Here is a 23,412-nt window from a genome sequence, read left to right on the forward strand (position 1 = left end):
TTCGAGTTTATATTTTAGTCAGATACTATTCCATGCTGGTACAATGTAGATCCCACACTGTTTCGAGAATAAAGGTTAAGCAACAGTTCGTGCAACTGGTTCAAATTAACATATGACTGTTTTACTGAATTCATTGTATTTTTGATTAATACTGACTTTGTTGTATACCTCTTTCCAGCTTGTATTTACCAAATACTTCTGTAATACCTCAATTCGCAATTCGTTTTTCATTTACAACCCCATCAGTTTAATTCCTCTTATTTATGTCACACACACTAATTTTAAACATTTGTAGCTCTTACAAGTCTTGTTGAAAATTATTTGTGCAGAGTTAGATGAAATGAAGTGACAAAAGGGTGGAGTATAACACTAGAATAGGCATACACTAAAAATTTGAAATTACAATCTCAGTTTAATGCGACCTCACTTTACTTGAAAGTTAACAACCTTTGTAATGGATCAGGCTGGTTAATAAGTAATTAAAAATTGTTGTGTGACCCTTAGTATTTTCTGTGCACATCTGTGTCTGCTGCACAAGCTCCAAAATGCTGGTTTCTGTGAAATCTGTCAGTTTTTTCGTAATCATTCTTAATGCAAGTGAAAGCTGCTAGTTTTCCCCGAGTTTAAAATACAGTGACCAGATGCCTCGATAATATATCAATCCATGTACAATATTGCTATGTCAGTGGTCAAAAAATGCCCAGAAATACATTTTACATCAGCATTACCTGTAAGCTGCAGTTCATTTAAACATATCACAAGTTCATTGACATTATTTTTTAATCACACAATATTTTCACACATTAATTTTACTGTAATCACTTTTTTATCTTCACAGATATAAGGATTAAAATTTTTACCACGTTTAATACTATTAGCCTGAATATGAGTTTCCCTAAAAAGGTCCTGCATTTTGCAAACTGATTACTATTACTGAGAGTGCCAATCTTATCAATTTCCCTTTCCCATTTCACTGACATATAGTCCAAGTCTTGTAAAACAGCAATAGTAATATCATCAAAAGCAGCCAGAGCTATATGTACTCTGGTAAAAAAAGTCAGATCTTAAATATGAGTATTGCATCCTGTGTCCATAATCCAAACACTAACTTAACACTACATTTGTACTACACATGAAAAACGATTCAAAATTTAATATCCATTGGTCAGTTTAAATGAATTTCACATATGAAAAAACCATTACCCTCTCTCAATCGCCTTTGACATGACAGTATTTTATAATATGTTTCACTGATGCTTTGAGTGTTTATTATATTTGGCGCGAAATTTATCTAGCCATATTGTATCTTTGATCAGTCCTGACAGTTCATAGCTTTATTATTTTCAACAGATGCTGCAGTCTAATATTTTAAACATTCACTAATGACCCGAAAGGCAACGGCCTCTGCCGCAGAGGATGCACCATTTTCTGGGAGATCACCGAAGTTAAGTGCTGTTGGGTGTGGTCGGCACTTGGATGGGTGACCATCCAGTCACCATGCGCTATTGCCATTTTTCGAGGTGCACTAAGCCTCATGATGCCAACTGAGGAGCTACTCGACCGAATAGTAGCGGCTTCAGTCAATAATACCATAGCGACTGGGAGAGCGGTGTGCTGACCCCACGCCCCTCCCATCTGCATCCTCCTCTGGGGATGACACGGCGGTCGGATGGTTCCGGTAGTCCACTCGTGGCCCGAAGACAGAATGAGTACTGATGAGTCAAAACATTATCACCACTTGCTTAACAGCTTGTTTGTATGTCTCTGGAACAAAATACATCATCGCTGAAACTGCATATCAGGGATCTGATAGTTTGGTGGTAGGTTTGTGGAGGTATGTGACATTGAATGTCTATACTCAGGTCATGTAATTCACATAAACAATGGGCCACTGATTTGCGTACACGATGATGGCATTCGATAGCAATACGGATGTGTTCCATAGGATTTACATCAGGCGAATTTTGTCGCCGAGACATCAACGTGAGTTAAAATGTTGCTTCTCAGATCAATTAAGCATGGTTCTGGCATCTAGCTAAAGACAATTATACTGCTGAAAGATGATATCGCCATAGGGGAAGACATCAAGCATGACGGGGTGCAAGTGGTTGCAGCTGTCAGTGTGTCTTCGATTGCTACCACAGATCTTATGCAAGTGGAGGAGAATGTCTCCCACTGCATGATAGTGTTTCCACCATGCTTTATCCGTAGCACACTGTACGTTTCCAGTCATCTTTCACTTCAGTGATGGCATTTGTCTAGACTGTCATTGACCTAGTGTAGCAAAAATATGATTCAACCAAAAAGCCTAAACGTTTCCATTGATTGACGGTCAAATCCTGATAGTCCTGTGCCCACTGCAATCGTAATTGACTCTGTCGTTGGGTGGTCTGCTGTAGAGCTCCATGTCCGACAATGTATGGTGAACGGTGTGCTCCAAAACACTTTTGCATGTACCAGCATTGTGCCCTTTTGGCAGATATGCCACAGATCACTATCTATCCTGCTTTACAGAGCAGACAAGCCTCTGAACCGTATGTTCTGTGAAGAGTCGCTGACGTCGAACCATTTGGCGCCTGGTGATAGCTTCATTATCCTTCTACCTCTTGTAGAAGATGAACAGGACAACAGCACGTGAATATTCGACCAATTTCGCCGTTTTAGAGATACTCGTTCACAAGCTCTGCGTAATAATAACCTGCCTTTGTCAAAGTCGCTTATCTCAATGGATTTCCCATTTGCAGCAAATATCTTCGTTAGGGTGATCCCCTTCCAATGTCTGCTCTGCTTGCATGCTTTTGTTACTGCACCACATGCCCATATCGCCACCAGGTGACATCCAACAGCACAGTGGGAAGTGGTCATAATGCTTTCGCTTATCAGTGTATGTATGATAATGTTATGTGTCTGAGTAAAACAGTGACAATTGTAGTGTTTGATATTGAATTAGCTTGTTAAAATAATAAGTGGGCTAAAATGCAATTTTTTTTTCAGTTTAGCCTCATCTTGCTTCTGTATTTACTATTATGTTTCACTGTGAACCATGGTTTTTAAGCAGCTCTCACCCACACAACATTTATTGTTTTACATCACAGTCGCCTCACATCTGTTTCATGCATTTTGAGTCAGTCCCTTCTCTTTTGTTTTAAATTTTTTCTCGTTCCCTCAGAATTCACAAGCAACAGTCTCTCTGCGTAAACACCTGGCCACAACACATTTGCACTGAGAGATATAAATCACTATCACAATATTAAAAGTAAAACATTTCGTATGGACTCTGAATCCTTATCTAGAGCTGCGAATAGAGTTTTATATTCTGACGCCAAGACTTATTATGCATGCTAATAGCATTCAGTCAAAAAATTGCAAATTCCCATATTTTCAGAAATAAAATGAAAGATCGCACTCTCATATAATTTGTTAGAATATATGTAGTTCAAAATATGTTTAAAATATAAAAACGTTATATGTAACTTGTAACAACTGATGTATTATGTAATTCAAATGCTTTATTTGTCTTTGTGAAATACTTATATAGTTACTTATATAGGTTCTCCTGTATCAGGTATTGTTTGCTAGTGCTTGTCTGAACATCGCTGTCAAAAATTCCAAGTGACTTCTTTTGTTGATAGCAACCGCAATGTCGCTACCAACCTTTAAAGTGTCGAAATTACCTTACTCAGACAAGTGGTTTTCCACATTATACGAGGAGTTGAGAGCATCATTAGGTAATTAAGGTGGATTCACGCTTGACAAAACGTCGCCATCACGTCCGTTGCGTCAAAAGATTCTCCTCTGTAGTTCAAATGGTGGCATTCACACACACCATCAACGGAACGTCATCAACACGTCACATCATGTGAGCGTCACGTCAAGATTTCTCAGGAAGAGTATTGTGACAGGTCATAGCGTATCCCACTTGCCGAGCAGCTGTGTGAACTAATACGGTGTAGTCCCGACTGACTGTCTTAATCTGTACTGGAAGACAGTACTAAGCTAAATTATTTTATTTTATACACTGAAGGAATCCACTGCAAAGTAAACGATATACATCTTGTTCCATGTGCTTTACTCACAGTTTTTCCTGTGGAATATCGAAAAGAAAAATTGGGAATGAAGCTGATGTGGAATGTGGAAGTTTAAAATAAGAACTGTAATAAATTGATGACGAACATCAGTTAGTAGAAATATATGTAAACATCGTTGAGGTACACAAAACTTTCCATCTATACATACTGTAGGCAAGCCATTGGCTTCTTTCGAGGTGATACTGGACGCCTAAATTTTGAATTTCCCTTCGTCATTTTTATTTGTATCTTGCTTGACAGGTAAAATAACTGTTATTTAGACATTCTGAAATATTTGTAGAACGATGACTCCTCTTCTAACAGTACCTTGTAAAGAGTGTGGAACTCTCATTCACAGTCTCCATTTTTTAACATTTTTATAACCCAGACACCTTTTGCTCTCTGCTCCTAATCATCAAGTGCAATAGCAATCGTTTCAAACTGCTTTAAACTAAATTGCGACATTTTATGACGATCTACCATGGATTACGAAATAGCGCCTCTGGTGACTATGTTATGAATCAGCTGCAGCGTCACGACATTCTTCGACTTTGACATGCCTTGTAATGTGAATGCTCAGGAGTTCCTCAGATCATCGACGTTAAAAAACGTGATGGATACGTGGCGGTGACGCCAGAGCAAGTATGAGTCCACCTTTATATACCTCCATGTTCATTTGCAAATAATTTAACCAATCGTTGGTCTTTTTTTGTAACCCACAAAGTAACTAATATGTGAAAACTGCAATGACTTAAGGAACTACTGTCTTGACTATTTACATTGTCTTTTCTGCCTCTAACAATTTATTTAGATTTTTAAGGTTAGTTGTGAACACAAACCACGGAAGAAATTTTTACATTATCAGTTAATTTCATGAAAAGAACTGTCCCTCACAACAGAGTAGCTGCATACAAGTGAAAATTGTTTAGTGCTAGCTTTAGATTGAAACTGTATTGTGTAAACATATGATATTTTCAGCGATTTATTGCATGCTGAGACATTTCTACAGATATGAAACTTCCTGGCAGATTAAAATTGTGTGTCCGACCGAGACTCGAACTCTTAATCTGCCAGGAAGTTTCATATCAGCGCACACTCCGCTGCAGAGTGAAAATCTCATTCTGATTTCTACATATATTTGAACAGGCAGGTAGTTTAGTGTGGCCAGGCTTTAAGTACTTGAAAGTTCTATTTTTTGCTATATATATTTGTTCACCTTATTTCTAATCTTAATCCTGCATCATATGAATTTCAGGTCTGTGACAATTTTACAAACGTAGATGTCTTACTGATCTCAGTCGTGTTGCAAGGGTATGATTGCTAGAGTCCGCATACTGGTTTCGTGTTGCATCCAGTGATCTCTGCTGCATCCATCGGGAAATGCTCTCTAAGGGGAAAAAACGACAAATCACGAATGAGTTATCTGAATGGGATGGAAATGTGTAGATATCATGTACATATATGGTATAGGTAAACAAATAATTACAATTTCAGAGGAGTTGACGATTTATTCAACAGAAAGGATCATAAAAATTAACGAGGCAATAACGAATTGGTCCATCTCGGATCCTTATGCAAGTAGTTACTTGGCTTGTCATTAATTGATAGAGTTATTGAATGTTCTGCTGAGTGATTTCGTGCCATACTCTGTCCAACTGACCTGTTAGACGGTTAAAATCCTCAGCTGGTTAGCGGGAGCTGCCCATAATGTTCTATACGTTCTCGATGGGGAGAGATACTGCAACTTGGGTGGCTGAGGTAGGGGTTGGCAAGCATGAAGACAAGCTGTAGCAACTCTATTCGTGAGTAGGCGGGCATTATGTTGGTGAAAGATAAGTTCAGGATGATTTACCATGCAAAACGGGGCATAGAATGTTGTGGACGCACCATTGTGCTGTTAGGGTGGCCTGGGTTACAAGTAATGTGGTCTTGCTACGAAAAGAAAGAGCACCACAGACCATTACTCCTGGTTGTTGGGCCATGTGGCACATGACAGTCAGATTGGCATTCCGCCACTGTGTGGGGCTCAAGTCGAAGCGGGACTTATCACCGAAGACAATTTTATTCCAGATAATGAGATTTCAAACCGAATGTGCAAGACAGAATGCAAAAAAGCTGGTTGGTGTACAGCTAGTAAGGTTACTTTGCATAAAGGGCAGTGTGAGCTCATCTTGCTTTCTGCGAGCTGCCTATTAACGGTCCTTGTAGTCTCTGACCACCAGTTGCATGTCGGATGAATGGTAAAGATGAATCTGGGCCTCTGAATTCCTCCCACCGTAACGATTGCACAGTCCTATCGTTCTATCCTGTCTCTAGGTCGACTGCTTCCTTTTCAACACTCTGTTCGGCCATGGACCATTATTCTTGCCAATATCGTCAAATAGTAGCATCGCTCCTGTTCAGATGTCGAGCGACTTTCCGATTACTCCAACCGGTTTCTTTGAGTCCAAATACATGTCCTGTCTCAATTGCTGACATCTGCAAATATTTTTCAGGCGCCTATCTACGAGTTACTGTCCAGCTAAGTACACTGAATGAAATGCTCAAAGCACTCGTATCGACATCTCAATTGTTTACTATCCTTGCCAGCTACATGGTGAAATTACGCTGCAGCATCGCCCAGTGACCCATCGGCCCCCTAAGATTATAATTTTACATTTTCCCTCGATGCCTGTATGAATATCAATTTGTGAAAAATTTGGTAACTCCTACATGGTGCGTCCATTTTTTTCTATCTGTAAGTACATTACCTATGTCAGAAGGAAGAAATTGCGTGTCTTCTAGTATTTCCACTAAGTAGAAAATTTGTACTCTACGAGTATTTCGATACAGGGTTTCGATTCCCTTTGCTTCTTCCGGTCAGAGACTAACGAAGTGAAGCCCTTACACTGACGCTTCCCGCCTGTGGAAGGACGCCATTCTGTAAAGATGGGTGATAATCGTAAGTAAAGTGTGATCATCAATAAAATTTAGATAATTTTACTTTGAAAAGAGTTTTCTATATCTGTATGTCATTCAGAAATATTTTGCTAAGAGTGGAATGTGGCAAAATAGCAGTGTGTGTATTTTTCTTGTGTTCACAACGTATTCCGAAATAATACTTTTACAACAAAATGGACGCAGTTTTGTGTATATTTAACATTAAGATGTAAATTAAAAGTTGCGCTGGAATGTTTGTATATTTGTCTGGTTGCTGGGAAGTTTTGTCCAAATTTGAATATTATGATCAATATCAAGACAGCCGGTATTAAGGTGTGGTGTCCGTTCACCTTCAAATGGAACAAATGCTTGTTGAACTTTTTGTATTGATGGGAGAGAAAATAGATGGTGTAGTTCCCGAAATGAAACGAATCTGTACAATTTTAAGTTATGTGTATTTTCTTAAAACTACGCTTATTCCTGGTATATGTTAGTCTTAAAACAACTTATTTTGATGACTGGGTAATTTTTGCAGTTTCATTGAGTACAACTGCGGACTTATTAGTCATAATTTTGCAAGTAAATCGTATTTTCCATTTATTTGTATGTTATTGATGTAAAAACGTAAAGCCTGTGTCATGAGTAGTTTTCTGGGCGATTGTTCTCAAGATGATTAAAAGTTTTGGTGAAAGGTATTTGATGTAATGGCTTTGCATGTATTAGTGGTATAGTCTTACAGACTTGATAATACGTTTTATCTTTTAATGCATCCTTTTTGTCATCTAACGTGTAAGAAAGATGTAGGGAAGGTTGTAATGTTTAAGGGTGTATATGTGGTTTGGGACAAATTTATGGCTGCAGCAGATAGGCATGTACATTACCTTCAGTGGCAAGTTGAAGTTCTTTTTGTTTAAAATACTTTTGATTATTGAGGCACATTGAAGTGATTTCAAGTGCATATTATATAACGTAGTCTTGTACTTTGTGTGCTATGTTATGTTGGTCAGTAATATATGTTAGACTAGCAAGCTTTTCCTGTTTCAAAGCTAGCAAAATCTGTAGTAGTAGACGATGTAATGGGGCATTTATGTAAGTCGTGGAGAATTAAGTATCTTAAAAAAAAATTGTGTACTATTTGGTAACAAAGCAGAAATGAGCCAAAGTGCACTTCTGGTGGCGTAGCTTTTTTTTTGTGTGTGCTATTGTTGACAGTTTGCCACTCATAGCCAAGGATGTGATAGCATATGGTAGCCAATGAGAAACAATCTAATACTCTTTTTTTTTTTCCCCCCCCTCTGTGAATATGGCTCATTTGGGATCCGGTAACCCATATGAGTGAAATAAACAGCTAGGCCTATGACATCTCATTGGTTGTTTTGTGTAATATATCAAGGTTTATGACGTTGTGATTAGGGTGGCACAGCTTATATTGCTGCAGGTGAAACCATATAAGCCTACACTTCACTGGTGAAATGTGTGTATGTCGTGTGTGTAAATGTGCGCTTCTGCTACAGAAAGTTAGTATGAATACTGTTTACATGTTTATTAATGTGCCACGTGTGTCATCTATTGGTGAGTGGTTGCCTTTCCTTCATTTTTTGTTCTCGGTTCTTTGAAATCTGCTCTGAGAAAATGTCATGAATCAGTCACATACTTACATGATCAGGCACACTAACCAGTATATTACACTGTTTTCTAAGATGGATGAAGTTGGTCAGCTAAGCCAAGAAATAAAATCCAAGAGACTGTAAAAATTGATACAAACTCTCATTAGACAGGAATCAAAGAAATGGGTATAATAATTTAAGGACAGTTAAGTGCCCCAAATGAAATGAAACATTTTGTTAGTACACTTATCACATTTTCTATTTGCTGAGGAACACTTGAAGTGCTCCGTACCTATATTTCATGAGCAGCTTTCATAAGGATAAGTTTAATCAAAGTCAGCCATAAAAAATAATAGGTGATCATTTTACTGAGGTTTGTCAGATTTTACTTCATTGTCAAGTATCGCGTAAATTAATTTTGAAGCTCATAGCAGTCTCTTCACCCCCTGCCTTTTTTTTTTGAAAGGATAAATGATACATGTTATGTAGAATTTTCATAGATTTTTTTAATTGTGCAATCTTATTCATGCGCTTATTTAATTCCAGTTTATAGTATAGTGTGTTTTGTGTTTGCGTAATTTGAGTTGGCTTCCAAAGTGAGAACGAGCATGTCCGTAGCCAAAGAGGCCTTGCCCCATAGCTGTACAGGAGCAGCCACATGGTTTCTGCAAGCCTGTTTAGGGTTTCTTTACACAGGATCCCAAGCTTGGTATCAGAGGCTAAAGCTAGAAGAGGTTTCCTCTAATCTGAAGTTTATATTTACTTAAAGTACTTAGAATTTTTACAGGTTTCATTAATGTGCTGTAGAATGCTGTGAGGAAAACTTTAGTCTGCCAGACCATGACACTGATGGTGCTGGAATAACTGTAATCATGTGCTGTATAGCAACCCAGCACTTTTCATCCCGTGATGACCAGTAAAATGATTTTTCTGGGCTATTTGGTTGCATCAAGCTTATTGAAGCACCCTTCTGTTCAAGAGAAGTCTGATATTTCCAATCCACCACTCATATCTTTTTAAATTTAATTTTTTAATACCCATATTGTATTGTGCTGGTTTGAGGTCAGGCATTAATATACACCCTTCACTAATTTTGGCCAGGAAAGGTGATGCATCATTCGAAATCAGAGGCAGTCGTCTGCTCGTGTCCAGTAGCAATTGGCAACAGATCACTGTATTTGTGAAGACCTGATATATTTCTGACATGCATCCTTATTTCCAACACAACAAAAAATAAATTAATGCTTGTTTGGTATCTTAAATTGGGCAACATCTATTCTGAGATACAAAACCGGCCAGTGTATTGCAGGCATTATTTAGGATACTATAATATGTATGCACAGATTGAATTTTAGGTATGTACTTTCTTTGGAATTAATATTTGATAATGCCGCCATATTAAAATTTCAAAACTTACTGTGGAATAATTTCGTTATGCCAGTATGTAAAATTGCAAACTGCACACTCCAAACGTGTAGCTGAATCCGTTTGTGCTGCATCGCTATGTGGATAATTGTAAAACTCCACTGACGTCACTCTCGTCACTATTACAGGCACTTGAAGCTTCGCTGGAACTGTTGTTGTGGTCGTCAGTCCTGAGACTGGTTTGATGCAGCTCTTCATGCTACTCTATCCTGTGCAAGCTTCATCATCTGCCAGTACCTACTGCAGCCTACATCCTTCCGAATCTGCTTAGTGTATTCATCTCCTGGTCTCCCTCTATGATTTTTACCCTCCAAGCTGCCCTCCAAGACTAAATTGGTGATCCCTCGATGTCTCCTGCTGGCACTATTGTCATTTAAAGTGATAATCATCTCTTCCACTGAAGTCTCCAAAGCACCTTCATCGTGCCATGCTCTTTCCATAATGTTATATCTGTGTGTGTGTGTGTGTGTGTGTGTGTGTGTGTGACGGCTTTCTTCCAGTCTTCAGGGGTAATGTGAGTAATAGCTTCTTTAGTGCGTGCTTCTACTGTGGAGAGTGTAAATATTTGGTTGTTACTGGCAACGTACATTTCAATGTGGGCTCATATCAACTCTATAGGGTTGAAGTGGCAATGGTACGTTGAAAGCCTGAAGATTATAAGCTACTTTTTTTAATGGAAATTTACTTTTTCCATAAGCTTGACCTTTTATGTCATGAGATACATTTACGTTAAGACGCTCAAGCCACTGAATCATTTCCTCCTTTCGCTTTGCCATGGTAGGTGCTTCATCGACAACTGAATGGTATGGAGCATTGTCTAAAACAATTGTTGACGGTTTATCTAGATTGGGTATTAGAGCTTCTACGGACCACTTTGTGAATGTAATGTGGTTCATATCTAAATGATGATTTGTCGTCTTTGATTTAAAGAGAAGACAGTTTTGTATGAAACCTTGAGTTGCCTGCATGTAGTAGAATCAATCTGCCCCACTGGCATCTGCATTGTTCTTTTAATTATTTTTTCCCTGTTTGTTCCCTGATTAACTATGTGACCAGAATTAACCCACGTTTCATCGAGCCAAATGACTTCATTAACATTTATGCTAAATATTTGTCTTAAAAATCGCCATGTAGCATTATCCTCCCTTTCCATCAATAGGTTACGGCCTCAAAATTGTTCGTAGTGAAATCTATGTTGTGCAGAACTGTAAATAACGATGTTAGACTGCCCTGAAAAAGTCCTGATTCTTTAAGTGTCACCAATAACTTTAGGGGTGTGGGATATTCCTTTCTGCACTAATAATTGTAAATATGACAGTGAATTGCATCCTCTGCAAATGCATCTAAATTTGTATCACACGTATCCATAGAACGTTTCTTCCCGAGTGTACGAAGTTGACTGGGTCTCCAACCTCTTTTTCTGTCTCAAACAGTTCCTTCCCAATTTTTACGACAGTGTTTTTGTTGATATTCAGGGCTGCTGCTGTTCTACCACCTTGCTGACGGAGAGTGGGCCACCATTAAGTTTTTCACTCTCAAAGTAAGCTCTTAACGAACAAACCAATTTCTCTATACTGCCCTTGTAAAGCAACCCCCTGTCCACGAGAACAGTAGTGAACTTTTCCACTTCTAACTTTTGATGTACTTTCTTCTGAGATATTAAACAAGACACAACAGATAGCTGTCACAGAAACATTATGGTAACTTCTAAACTGCAATGAAACAAACACAGCACACAGCAGTCGCACAGACTTACTGCAACTAAATCATGGCACAAGCGGTAGTGTGGTGGACTGAGATTAGGCAACTCAGGGTGTACGTGGCTGCTGGTCTGCTGCTATAGACATCACGGGATTGGGTGAATCCAAGCCGTGCCCCCAGTGTGACCTTCTCCCTTCTGGTTCCAGCTGTTAGTACTAAAGTAATTTTGAATAGAGTATACAGCAGATTTATGAAACCTGTAAAAAAATTAAACCACTCTTAAGTAAACATAAGCTTGGGACTGTAAGAAACCTATTCTACATTTGGCTTGATACTTCAAGAATTGTATCATTCAACTTTGGGTCCTGTGTAGAGAAGCCCTAATCAATATCCGAGTTTAAGAAACCTATCTTTAGCTGCTTCTGAACTGCTATTGGGCAATGTCCCTATGGCAATGGAGATGCTGGCTTTCTCACATTAAAAGAAATCTGCAGTGCAAAAGCCACCATGGGCACATAGCAATAGATTTATAAGATTTTTCATCAGTACACAAATCTTCCGCACAAACTATGCAAGCTCCAATATTTCATTTGGCCATCTTCAGTCCCCATACATGTCTATCAAAATAAACTAACTTCTCGTTCAACGTCATAAGTCACTGGATATCATGAATTCCAATCAGTGTACAATATCCAATCCAGTATACATTATAATATGACTTGCTGTCATGTCTTCGTATGAAGCAATTCTGTATTGATTGGAATTAAAGATATCCAGTGATCTATGGCCCTATATGACAAGTTGTTTATCTAGATAGAAACCTATGGGGCCTGAAGATTGTAAAATGAAATGCCAAACCTGGTTGCTTTCAAAATAAAATATCTTACAGTATATGGCTGTTAGTGAGTTTTATTGACATTGAAAAACTTCCATTTCTAGTTTACAGCTGTTTCATTGTAGGAAAAAATGACAGGGAGCTGTAGTGCCATTAAGTCTGTCACAGGTGGTACCACCTTTAATCTCCAAAGCAGTTTATCTGCTTTCCCTGAAGAGTTAAGACAAATTATGCAACTTCATATTTTTAAGTTACATGGTGCATGAAAGTCTAGCAGCACATTGATACAGCCACACTTCCGTATATAATTTTCCTGCATTGTTCAACTCGTGGTCAGTTATCTTCATACACAAAGTACAAATGTTGCCAACTTTTAGAACGTGTCCCACCTCTCCCCAAGCTTTGTATTTCATCTTAATTTCCATTCATGTTAGTAGTTTCTAATTTGTTAAGTATGAGACTGAAATCAGAAACAGCATAAGTGTGCAAATCTTAATTTTTGGAGTCAAAAGTAGTTAGTTGCTCATTTGTGGACTGGGATTTTTGCATACGGAAACAATGTCAGGTGTGTCAATTTTAATCATTATTTCCACTTAACAAAAACGTAAGTAACCTTTGAAGCTAACATAAGCAATTAGAATGTCAAAATAAAATGCGCGTGCATATTTGTTTTCTGACAAAGGCTGTGGCCGAAAATTTTGTAGTGTGTGCCTGTTGCTGGCTCAGTGATCATCTTTTCGATAAGTTGCTACCTATTCTCATTGGTATTGCTTATTAGTGTGTTTGTGCAAGTTATCTGTTGCATGGGTTGATCACTGCGGACTTGTTTCATCAATGTGGTGTCTGTGACGTGAATAGCTGGCCACGTGATTGGACTTCCATGACTGGCTAAAACTGCAGGCCATTACTGCAGATATCTTTAATGGATTGGGCCTTCTGATCTGAAGCCTGTCATTTCCCACTAATGTGCAAGCCCTGCCCATCGGATCTAGTCTCACCAATCTGCCTCCGTCCAGGTCTGTTTGTGTGTGGCATAATTCAGCAGATTTTAGTGGTGTATCCAAGGACCCAGGACTGCAGGCCAGAAGCTGCAGGTGATGGCTTTCAGGAATTGCGACTGTCTCACCACCCAGTACATTGTACAATGCATTGTTTTATAGACATTTTGTTCTAGTACATTTTGGCACATAAAAAATAATTTAATATTTTAGGAAGAATGGAAAATGAGAGGAAAATTTTGAGTCACTGGTGGTTTGTATGCTACATACTCATATTTCTCAAAAGAAAAATTGCACAATACCTGTAAAACAATAAGACATAACACAGTGGCTAGTAACTTACAAAAACGAACATAGTGGAACCAACATTTTATTGGGGGTCATCTATAGCGTTGGCTTTGCACACCTCTTCCTTGCCTTATATACACTTCTTTCTAGAGGCCTACTTTCTTCTGAGGTTATTTCTGAAATCAGTGAATGTATTTTTGTCACCAAATGTGTGTTGTTTTATTGATGTACAATAATAACCATTGTCTTAATGAAATGCCTATACCATTTGGCTTGCTTTCTTCATCTAAAAACACATCATTACAAAAGATGTTGATGTTAGTACTTAGAGTTTTGCTCACATGGGGATAAATACACAAGGCCTTATATTTTGTCACCTTACGTTTTTACTTACACTTGAGATCTCAAAATTTGCAGGTGGAAAACAAAAAACTTGTCTGAAAATCAGGGAATTTCAGTTGGGGAAACTAGCGACAAACCTGGTAATTGTTTTACGTGACTTCCTGATTGGGCGTACTTGAAATTTACTGTGCTTGAAGAGGGTTTTTTGTAGCCTTCATTTATGTAGTAGCTTTCTCTGGTGTGTATATTTGGATTACCTTTTGAATAGTGTTAGTGTGATTGGTCTGGAGTGTTGTTAAATGTTGAATATGACTTAAGTGCTTCATATAGGAATTGATGTTTGGAGCTTTGTTAATGTTGTTGGAGTGCCAGTAGCTATCGGTAACAGATTTTATTCTAGGATTTGAAATGGTTTGTTCAGCGTATTGTTAAACCTTTCGCTGCTACAGACATGCTTTGTGCATTGTGTGCTGATTGCAGCTTTGTTGTGACTACTGCTGACCAAATGCTGAAACCTGTGCTAAAATCTGATGATCCAACCACTATGAAATACTAATCATCAGATTTCAAGAAAATTATTTGCTGAAAAATTAATTTGTGCACTTCTTATGGTCTGATACCTTTGCTTGATAAAGGTTTGAATTTCCTTTCATTACATATGTTACTGTGCTGTGTCAAATGAAGCAGAACATTGCACCAAACTTGGAGACCTCGGAAGAGGTAAAAACAAATTGTGCCCCGTTTCTGTGGGGTTGCAATACATGAAATGTAAATATCAGAAATTGTGTGATCCGAACAATCGTCACATTTTATAAGCTGTTATAGCTGTCAAAACAGTATTTTTTGCAAATGATATCATGCAAAGAGGTGCCTGTGTTGTATGATAAAGGCTCGAAACTTTACTTTTCACCAGAATATGGAAGTAACTTGTCCGCAGAGAGGTTGGGGTCTCAGGACATGTACAGATGTCAGTAGCGCTGTAGGTAAACCCAAGTGGCGGACGTATGGACATTCACAGCACATGAGGAATGTTGCAATAACAATGTGTGTACATGTCCACAACAGTGAGAGTGTTAATGGTTTGAAGGTTTATTTTTTGCTTTTATTTGTTTTGACGAAATTCACTAGAATGCCATTGCTTCTCAATGGGTGAAGATTTGGCAACAAAGACAAAAGGTTCTCCAATTGTATGGCATGGAGGCAGAGCATGTAGTATGTCATGGCTGCATAGAAATTGAGCTTAATCAAGTTACTATGTTTCAGATCTGGGGGTGGGGTGGGGGGTGTCCATACCCTTTAGAGTTTGGCGATCTGTTCGGATTGGTACCTGGGCTGAGAAGTGTAGGCTGGCTATTCATGATTTTGGCACAATTACTTACGATGGTTTTTGTTTTGTTTCTTAATGAATGTGCATGGCAGCTGATTTTGGTTGGAGAGTTTTTATTATTTTTTAAGAAGTATAATTTTCGTTTTGTTTTCAGAAACTGATTTTAATGAGTTTTTAGTTTGTTATTAGTTGCAGTTACGAGAAGTTAGATTGGACCACTATCTAGTTGGAACTGAGTTTTTGTGTACTGCTTTTGTATCTAATATTGTGAACCAGCCAGTTTTTATTACTTTATATACATTCTGTTGGTAGCAATTACCGAAAGTTTGATGCAATGTGTTACTTCAAAGCAAACTGTAAAAATTTGAAAATTGGCGGCAGTTTTTAAACAAAAAATGGTATGCTGAGTTTTTTCTGAATATCCTTTCGTATATGTTTCTGAAAATGTTAGAATTGTCCAATTAAATGTTTGTAAATTAATTTTATTTAATTTTATTGTTAAATTAGGAAAAAAAATATTTTGGACAATTGCCCCTTTAAAAAAACTGAAAAATGGAAGGTGATCTATGAATAATAAAGTTTCATCACACAAAAATCAGTTTTGAAAAGTGAATAGCACTGGGGGGGGGGGGAGATTATATATCCTGGAGAGAAATGAAAGTACTACCCAAGAGACGTTAACAACTTAAGTACATATAACAATATCCAAATTGAACAAAAATTGCACATTATAAAATATAGGACAATTTGTACATAGCATGGCATATGAACACTTTCTTACCTCTAGCATAACCGAACTGTCAGTGTAAGAAAATTTTTGTCTAATATTTAAGCCTTTTGTCAAAAGCCAATATTGTCAACACTTCACAAAATATTTTTTTGTATGAGAACCACTTTTTTCCATCATCTTTGAGGACTCATTGCTCAGAGAATAAGTATGGCTTGTTGCTGTGGTGATATCAACTTCAGACTATGAGAGAAATATCATTATCAGGCTAATAGAAAGATGGGGATGGTCCATGAGGATGCATAAAACTTACTGTAACATCTCCTTTGCAGTTCAGCTTCTCAACAATTCCCAAATACAAAGAAGAGTGATATGCACATTAAACAAAGCAGTTAGGCTGCACAGTGCATTCTAGCATTTGTGGTGGAAGTGCATCTGAAAAATCATGCACTATACTAAAATCCGTACCACAGCTCAGCCCTTGTGCTCCAATCTTGGTTGCTGATACTGGTACATTGTGATGCCAAGATTGGTTCCAGGAATTGTTTTTGCACTTGGGAAGTGCTGAAAAAGATAATGTCTGACTTGTACCATTTCAGATTTTGAAGCAAAGAGAACTGAAATGCTTCTCGTGACAGTTCAAATACCTGTAAAGCTAGAAGTATCTGATCTTTATAAACTCTTTGCAAACTTGTTTTTGTGACAAGTCTTAACAGTGCCACCAATACCATCACAGGGGGATTTGCCATGGCGGGTAGCAAAAAAGGACCAGCTGCACTTTATATTGAAGTCCTGTTCATCGTACGAGATATTTCTGAAATTCTTAAAATTTTTATATTGTGCAACGCAATGTACGCAAGATGAATTTCTGGAAATTCACAATTTAAAGATTCGGTACACCAAGGTGGCAACATAACATGTTCTAGATCATCAGAGACGAGTAAAATACTTTTGCAGAGTGCAGCTGCCATTGTTTCATTGGTACCCCTGTACTTATCTTGAAAAACAAAATTGAGATTTTCACTAATCAATTAAAATTAACACTGATCCTCGAGTGTTTCCGTCTTGATTTTCAGATAATCTGATTGAGGAATAGCAGTGTGGATTAAGGTTTTCAATTTTCTTAGTGTCAGAATGCTGATAAATAAGTGATTTAAACACAGTCATTCTATCAGTTGATAACCGTTGACTGTACTGAACCATCTCATTGGGATCATAGTCATAGTGGGTTTATTTCAGGATCATAGTCATAGTGGGTTTGAAGCAATGAACACAGTGTTTCGAGATTGATTCTTGCAAAGAAGAAAATGGCAACTGGCCACTGTTTTCGCACAGAGCCCTGTTACTCATATTGAAATGACGGGTTCGTATTCTGACAACTGTTTACATTTATATTACAATATTTTTTTTTTACTTTAGTTATTGGAATAAAACCTCCAACTAATCAAGACAATAAATGAGCATCCATGTACAGCTGTCGGAAGTTGAATGTCAGTACTTTACAAGAAACAACTCGTAAAACTTTCTTATTGGCACTTTGAACTGGTCAGTTTCCTGGTATGGCATTTAGAATGTTCTTAAAGTATTTACTTTGTAGTTTCTTACTTTTTGTGATGATGGGGGTGAGCAGCTTAGTTAAATGATATCAAGATTACAAATGATTACAAATCATTAATGTGCAAACAATATACATATAAATTTTTTCTTCTGGCATGTCAGATTTTGAACTAAAAGCATTTTCCACTGCCACTCTTTGTAAGTTTATAGTTCATTGCTTCTTTTATTAAACATTATGAAGTCATTATACTGAATATTTGAAAAAGGATGTATACTTATTAAAACAAAACACTTTATTTGTGCAGAATACGGAGGCTATGGGGGTGGTGGCTCATACGGTGGCTACACACAGGCTGCCCCTCCACCTGCTGCAGGTGGAGGTAATGCTCCAGGCTACCAACCTCCTGGGCAAGGTTACGACCAGGGTGCATATGGCAATCAAGGATCTTGGGGGGGTGGTGGGGGTGGTGGTGGTGGGGGAGGTGGAGGTGGTGGTCAGCAGCAAGGTTATGGAAATTACGGATCAGGTAAGCCAACATTACTAAAATGTATCTATCAATACTGGTTATATTATTTTTACTGTACTTAAAGGCAGTAGTTACTGTAATTAAGACTTTCCCATTTTGTAGTTGTCTTTGGATTGTTAGGCATAGGTTGAAAAGGTTGTGTAGAAATCTTTTTAGTGGAGTTTCATTGGCCATCAAAAACATATAGACTGCTGAAGGTGAACAGCTAGTAAATAATACAAAACTAATTGTGATAACTGATGTATAATGTATAGATTGAAACTTTCATGGGGGTTCAGAAACATCATATATTTAATCAGTTACCAAGGGAAGTTAGTGTTCTAGAATTTCTGGTAAAGGAAATTAGTGATGAAGCCAGCATATGGCTATAGTTCAGATTCTATAAGACACAACCCAGGAGATCTGAGAAAAACCCGGGAATATTTTAGAATTTCGGGAATTTTTCATTGTTTTAGTTTATGGTTAAATTTTTGTGACTTTGACTGGTAAGAAACAATACTATAACAAAGAATATTACTGTATCTCGCTACTGCTGAATAATACTGCAACAATAAAACATGAACAAGAGGAAAAAAAGAAAATAAAACTTAAGTTGCAGAGGAAATGCACCGTATACAAGAATAAAACACAGTGCTCACAAGTGTCTGCCAACATAAAAGTGTCAAAGGCTTTAGGAAGACTATGCAATGTTTCATAAAAACAAATTGCCTCTTAAAAGTGTGACGTCACAAGTGTTTGCATTACATTTTTTCGAGCAGTTGTGAGTGAGCTTATGCGCATGCAGATGAGTTGCATATGAGTGGTACCTTCTCCCGCTTCTGGCTAGATTCGTGTATCTGCAACAGGCCTGGAACTAGGGGGTGGGGGCAAACTGGGGTATGTGTCCCAGGCGGCAGTTTCATGGAGGGGGGGGGGTTGTGCCAAATTCATATTATTGAGGAAAAAGACATTGTTTCACAGTGCCTAGCATCCAGTGCACATTGGTTTGTCGATTACTCAATTACTCATATGATTTTTATCGCATCCCTGTTAGTTTTTGAAAATTTTGATCAAATTCTAAGAGGATTTCTGAATGAATCATAAGTTGATTTTTGAATGACCGCATAGTGTACACAATGTGTCTGCCAGGGGAATCCCCGTTGCATCTAGAAATAAGCTTTCCTTCAAACTGAAGGGGACAGATCTAAAAGAGCTGAGCAAATAAAGCCGAAAGGATGAATGACAATAGTTGTTTATGTGGTTGACTGGGTTTGCAAATGGTCTGTGTTATAATTATTAGCAAATTCCATATTTTCAGACTAGCAGAGTGGAAATAAATGACTAACAGGAATAACAGCAACAAAAGCAACAAAGATTACATAATGCCTTCTCCGTGTATTCAAGAAAATGAAACTTTGACAAAATTTTTGGCCTGTCCGCTACACTACTAAGGGCCAGTTACACAGTTCTTGCCTAGCAGCCGCGAAAGTTCTATTCTGGGAGTAGCGTGGAAAACGTGTTGTATGAACAGGTAATAACGCCTAAACGGAGAATAAATCCGGGATAACTGAACCGGTGATTGTGGCAGTGTTAGTTAAGTTAACCAGAGAATAAGTTTTGATACTAACAGGAATAGTTACAGAATTAGTGACAAGATTGTTAGAACGAGGAAGGAGAAGAAACGGGGACTCTCACAAATTACGGAAGAATACGATGGTTCCAACTTTATATAAAAATTTTGTACTACTGCTTTTTGATTTCATGCTTCAGAAGCTAGAGAGTATGAATGAAATGTGAAACTATTTCCTAACATAAAACTTTTTGCTTGTAGGAGGCCCAATAGGCATTTGATATTGACATTTCATGAATTATGTTCTGTCGTGTTATAAAAATGACCATTTGTACCAAAACAGTCTCGTTTATTTGGTGTGTTTAACAATTGGTGCAACATTAGGCAGTCAGGCAGACTGAGAAACCACACTAGTCTTGGGTACTATTTGTATTAACAGCTTTTGTAGTATTAGAGAATGACATTTTTTTCATGTAGCAAAATGTTGACTAACTTTGAGGTAATAGATTCTTTCCCAGAAAGGAAAGTACGTCATATAAAGCTGTGGCAAGATTAGAGGGGGAAAAAAAAGCTAGGACTTAAGGATTAAAGAAATGTATACTGTCTTGAATGAGATTTTCACACTGCAGCGGAGTGTGCGCTGATATTAAACTTCCTGACAGATAAAAACTGTGTGCCCGACCGAGACTCGAACTCGGGACCTTTGCCTTTCGCGTGCAAGTGCTCTACCGTCTGAGCACTTGCCCGCGAAAGGCAAAGGTCCCCAGTTTGAGTCTCGGTCGGCACACAGTTTTAATCTGCCAGGAAGTTTCGTATACTGTCTTATTTGTCTCTTGTCTTTAATCTTTTTGTGTATCCTATATTTAATTTTATGTCACACAAAACTGCAAGTTATTAGCTAATAGACAGTAAAGACTGCAGATTCTCTGAAGAGTTCTTGTTCTGCCTGTTACAAATAATCCCATCCAGTACTAATTGTGAGATTTTTTGAAGAGGGGCAGGGATGTCTTAAGTGGCCATCTGGGAGCAGCAGAGGCACCACAGGACATTTCAATTTCCACTGGCCTGAATATAGTTTAATGGCACTCATTACAAAATATTAAATGTTTAAATTTCAGAGAGCGAAATACAGAGATGTACAATGGAAGAATTCTGTGTGAAGAGGCATGACACTGCACTTCGGCACACTTAAGACCAAAGAGAATGTCTTATTCCCTCGAACATATGTTTTTGTGTATCGGACTCTTCAGAAAGACGTGCACTACAAATGAAGTTATTTTTGAAAAGTCGATTTTACTATTTTTGGCATCCTACCTCAAACGTTCGAGGTAGGGGGAGCGCCATTACCTAATATTGCCATGGTTCGGAAATACCGTAGATCCGGACTTAATCCACAGAGCAGTCTGAGTTGTAGGGGGAGGTGGAAACAAAACGGATTTCTGTGGCCAGGAGCTATCAAGTGAATTAAGATAAATTCACATAATTACGGAAGGCTAAAATATGTTATTAGTTTCAGATTTTATTTTGTTTCTACCTTTCTTGCAGACAAGCATTAATCGCCTTGCAGAACAATGAAGTTATTTTTGTCGGTTTGTTAAATAAATTTGGCTTTCATTAATCTTTTCTGCTGAGGCAGTCGATTTATTTGAAAAGAAGTGCTTAATTCCATACTATTGGCTAGTTTCAACTGTTTGCTGCATTTAAAGTTCACATTTTCATCTTCTAGCACGTATGCCATCATGCCATAATAATGAACCAAACTTGAGATAGTACCCCAAGAAAATTTACGTCTGAATCTGGACATACGAATGTGCACTTTAAGCTGAATTATGCATTTTAGTACGGTTCATAAAATTCCCATGCCCTTGGGGTATCCGCTGTCATCTTGTTTCTTTTATGACATAATGTAAGATCTATTAATGTTTTACACGTATGAACGTATGGGCTTACTGCGTCATTGTAGCTGTTCAAGTGCGGTGACACCTGTCATTTGGCGCAACTGCTGAAACGAATTTATTTGTAACAGGTGGCAGGAAAATATTCTGAATTGTTTGAAAAGCGTTACTTTAATTGAAAGTAAATTTCCTTTTACACAAGATGAACTACTCTGTGCGTGAATGTCCAATGAATTTCATAAATCAGTGTGTTTGACTCTTATTCAAAAATCAAATCTTTGAGGACGACCATTTAGAATATTTTCAAGCCCAGAAAATAAAATTTATGTCATTGCTAAAAATTTTACTGGCCCATTTGTGTGATGTATCTTAAAGTGTATCACGCGCGAAAAGATAAACATTATATGTGGAATCTTAACTTCTCTTCCAGCTTATTAACCTTAGAGACCAGTATTATATATGAATGCTATGTATATTAATTTAAACCATTAACTTTTCATATTTGTATGTTCGCGCTACTTAAGAGTGATCTTACTGTTGTCTGACTATATCACGTGTCCTGTGCTGTCAACAACTGGCAAGATCATGTGACATGAGCTATGACTGGTCTACAAAAGTACATCATCATCTGGATTTCAATGCTTCGGAAAGTTACATGCATTGTTTGGTGGAATTAAAATTTATACCTTCGTAATGTGAACATATGTAGTTTACATGTTGCTGCACGTCAAGGATCTTAGTGTCTTGTCCCCCCTCCCGTGCTTCGTTTTCTAAAGTGCCGGGAAATTCTACGTCGGTATATAAAACCATAAGCATTCAAAGGATTGATGAGTTTTACAGTGCCGAGGAATAACCTAACACGGAAAAGTGTTTTTTCACTTGGGAGAAAGTGTATTTTTAACTGGGAAACTTGGGAATTTTTTTCCTTGTCCCCGTATACACCCTGTGTAACACGCACAAAAAGATCAGCATTGTGTGTGAAAGCTTAGCTTCTCTTGCAGGTTATTAATCTTAACAGACCAATATTATAGGTTAAAGCTTTCCTTTTCTTGTAGCAACACTATGTATATTAATTTAAACCATTACCGTTTCCTATTTGTGTGTTAATGCTACTTAAGTGATGTTGCTATTGGCTGACTAAATCACGTGTCCTATGTTCTGAATATCCGCTGTCATTGGCTGGTGAGATCGCTTGACATGAGCTACGACTGACTTACAAAAGTGCATCGCTATCTCGATTTCAGTCCTTTGGAAAGTAACATGCGGTGTTTGGTGGCATTCAAATTTATACTTTGGTAATGCGAAAAGATGCAGTGGGCATGCTGCTGCATGTCAGACATCTTTACAAAACGTGTTTTTCCCTGAGTTTGGTTTTTTAAAGTACTGGGAAATTTTACACTGGTGTATAAAACCACAACCATTGATAGGATTGATAAATTTTACAGTTCAGAGGAAAGGTATACTGTTACTTAACAAGGAAAAAGTTTATTTTTAACTGGAAAATCTGGGAAATTCCCCCACCCTTCGTCCACGTATACACTCTGTAAGATGATCACTGACAGCTCGCAGCACTGTCAGCTTTCAGCTGTGAAGTGCTAATGGTTGCTGGTGAAAACAGTAGTTGTCTGCAGATACGTGAAAACACTGA

The 23,412-nt window shown here is 37.9% G+C and overlaps 1 protein-coding gene across 1 annotated transcript in view; it reads left to right on the forward strand.

Moving 5' to 3' along the window:
• The first annotated feature begins 6,907 nt into the window (after window positions 1–6,907).
• LOC126354032 (RNA-binding protein cabeza) overlaps window positions 6,908–23,412 on the forward strand; it is a 55,139-nt gene continuing 38,634 nt past the window's right edge. Inside the window, exons 1-2 of the mRNA XM_050003366.1 lie at window positions 6,908–7,008; window positions 18,099–18,320. Of these exons, the coding sequence (XP_049859323.1) occupies window positions 6,996–7,008; window positions 18,099–18,320 (235 nt within the window). The 5' untranslated portion in view covers window positions 6,908–6,995. The remainder of the gene's footprint in view (window positions 7,009–18,098; window positions 18,321–23,412) is intronic.

Source organism: Schistocerca gregaria, chromosome 3 (genome assembly GCF_023897955.1).
Source record: "Schistocerca gregaria isolate iqSchGreg1 chromosome 3, iqSchGreg1.2, whole genome shotgun sequence".
In the NCBI taxonomy this organism is placed as follows: Eukaryota; Metazoa; Arthropoda; class Insecta; order Orthoptera; family Acrididae; genus Schistocerca; species Schistocerca gregaria.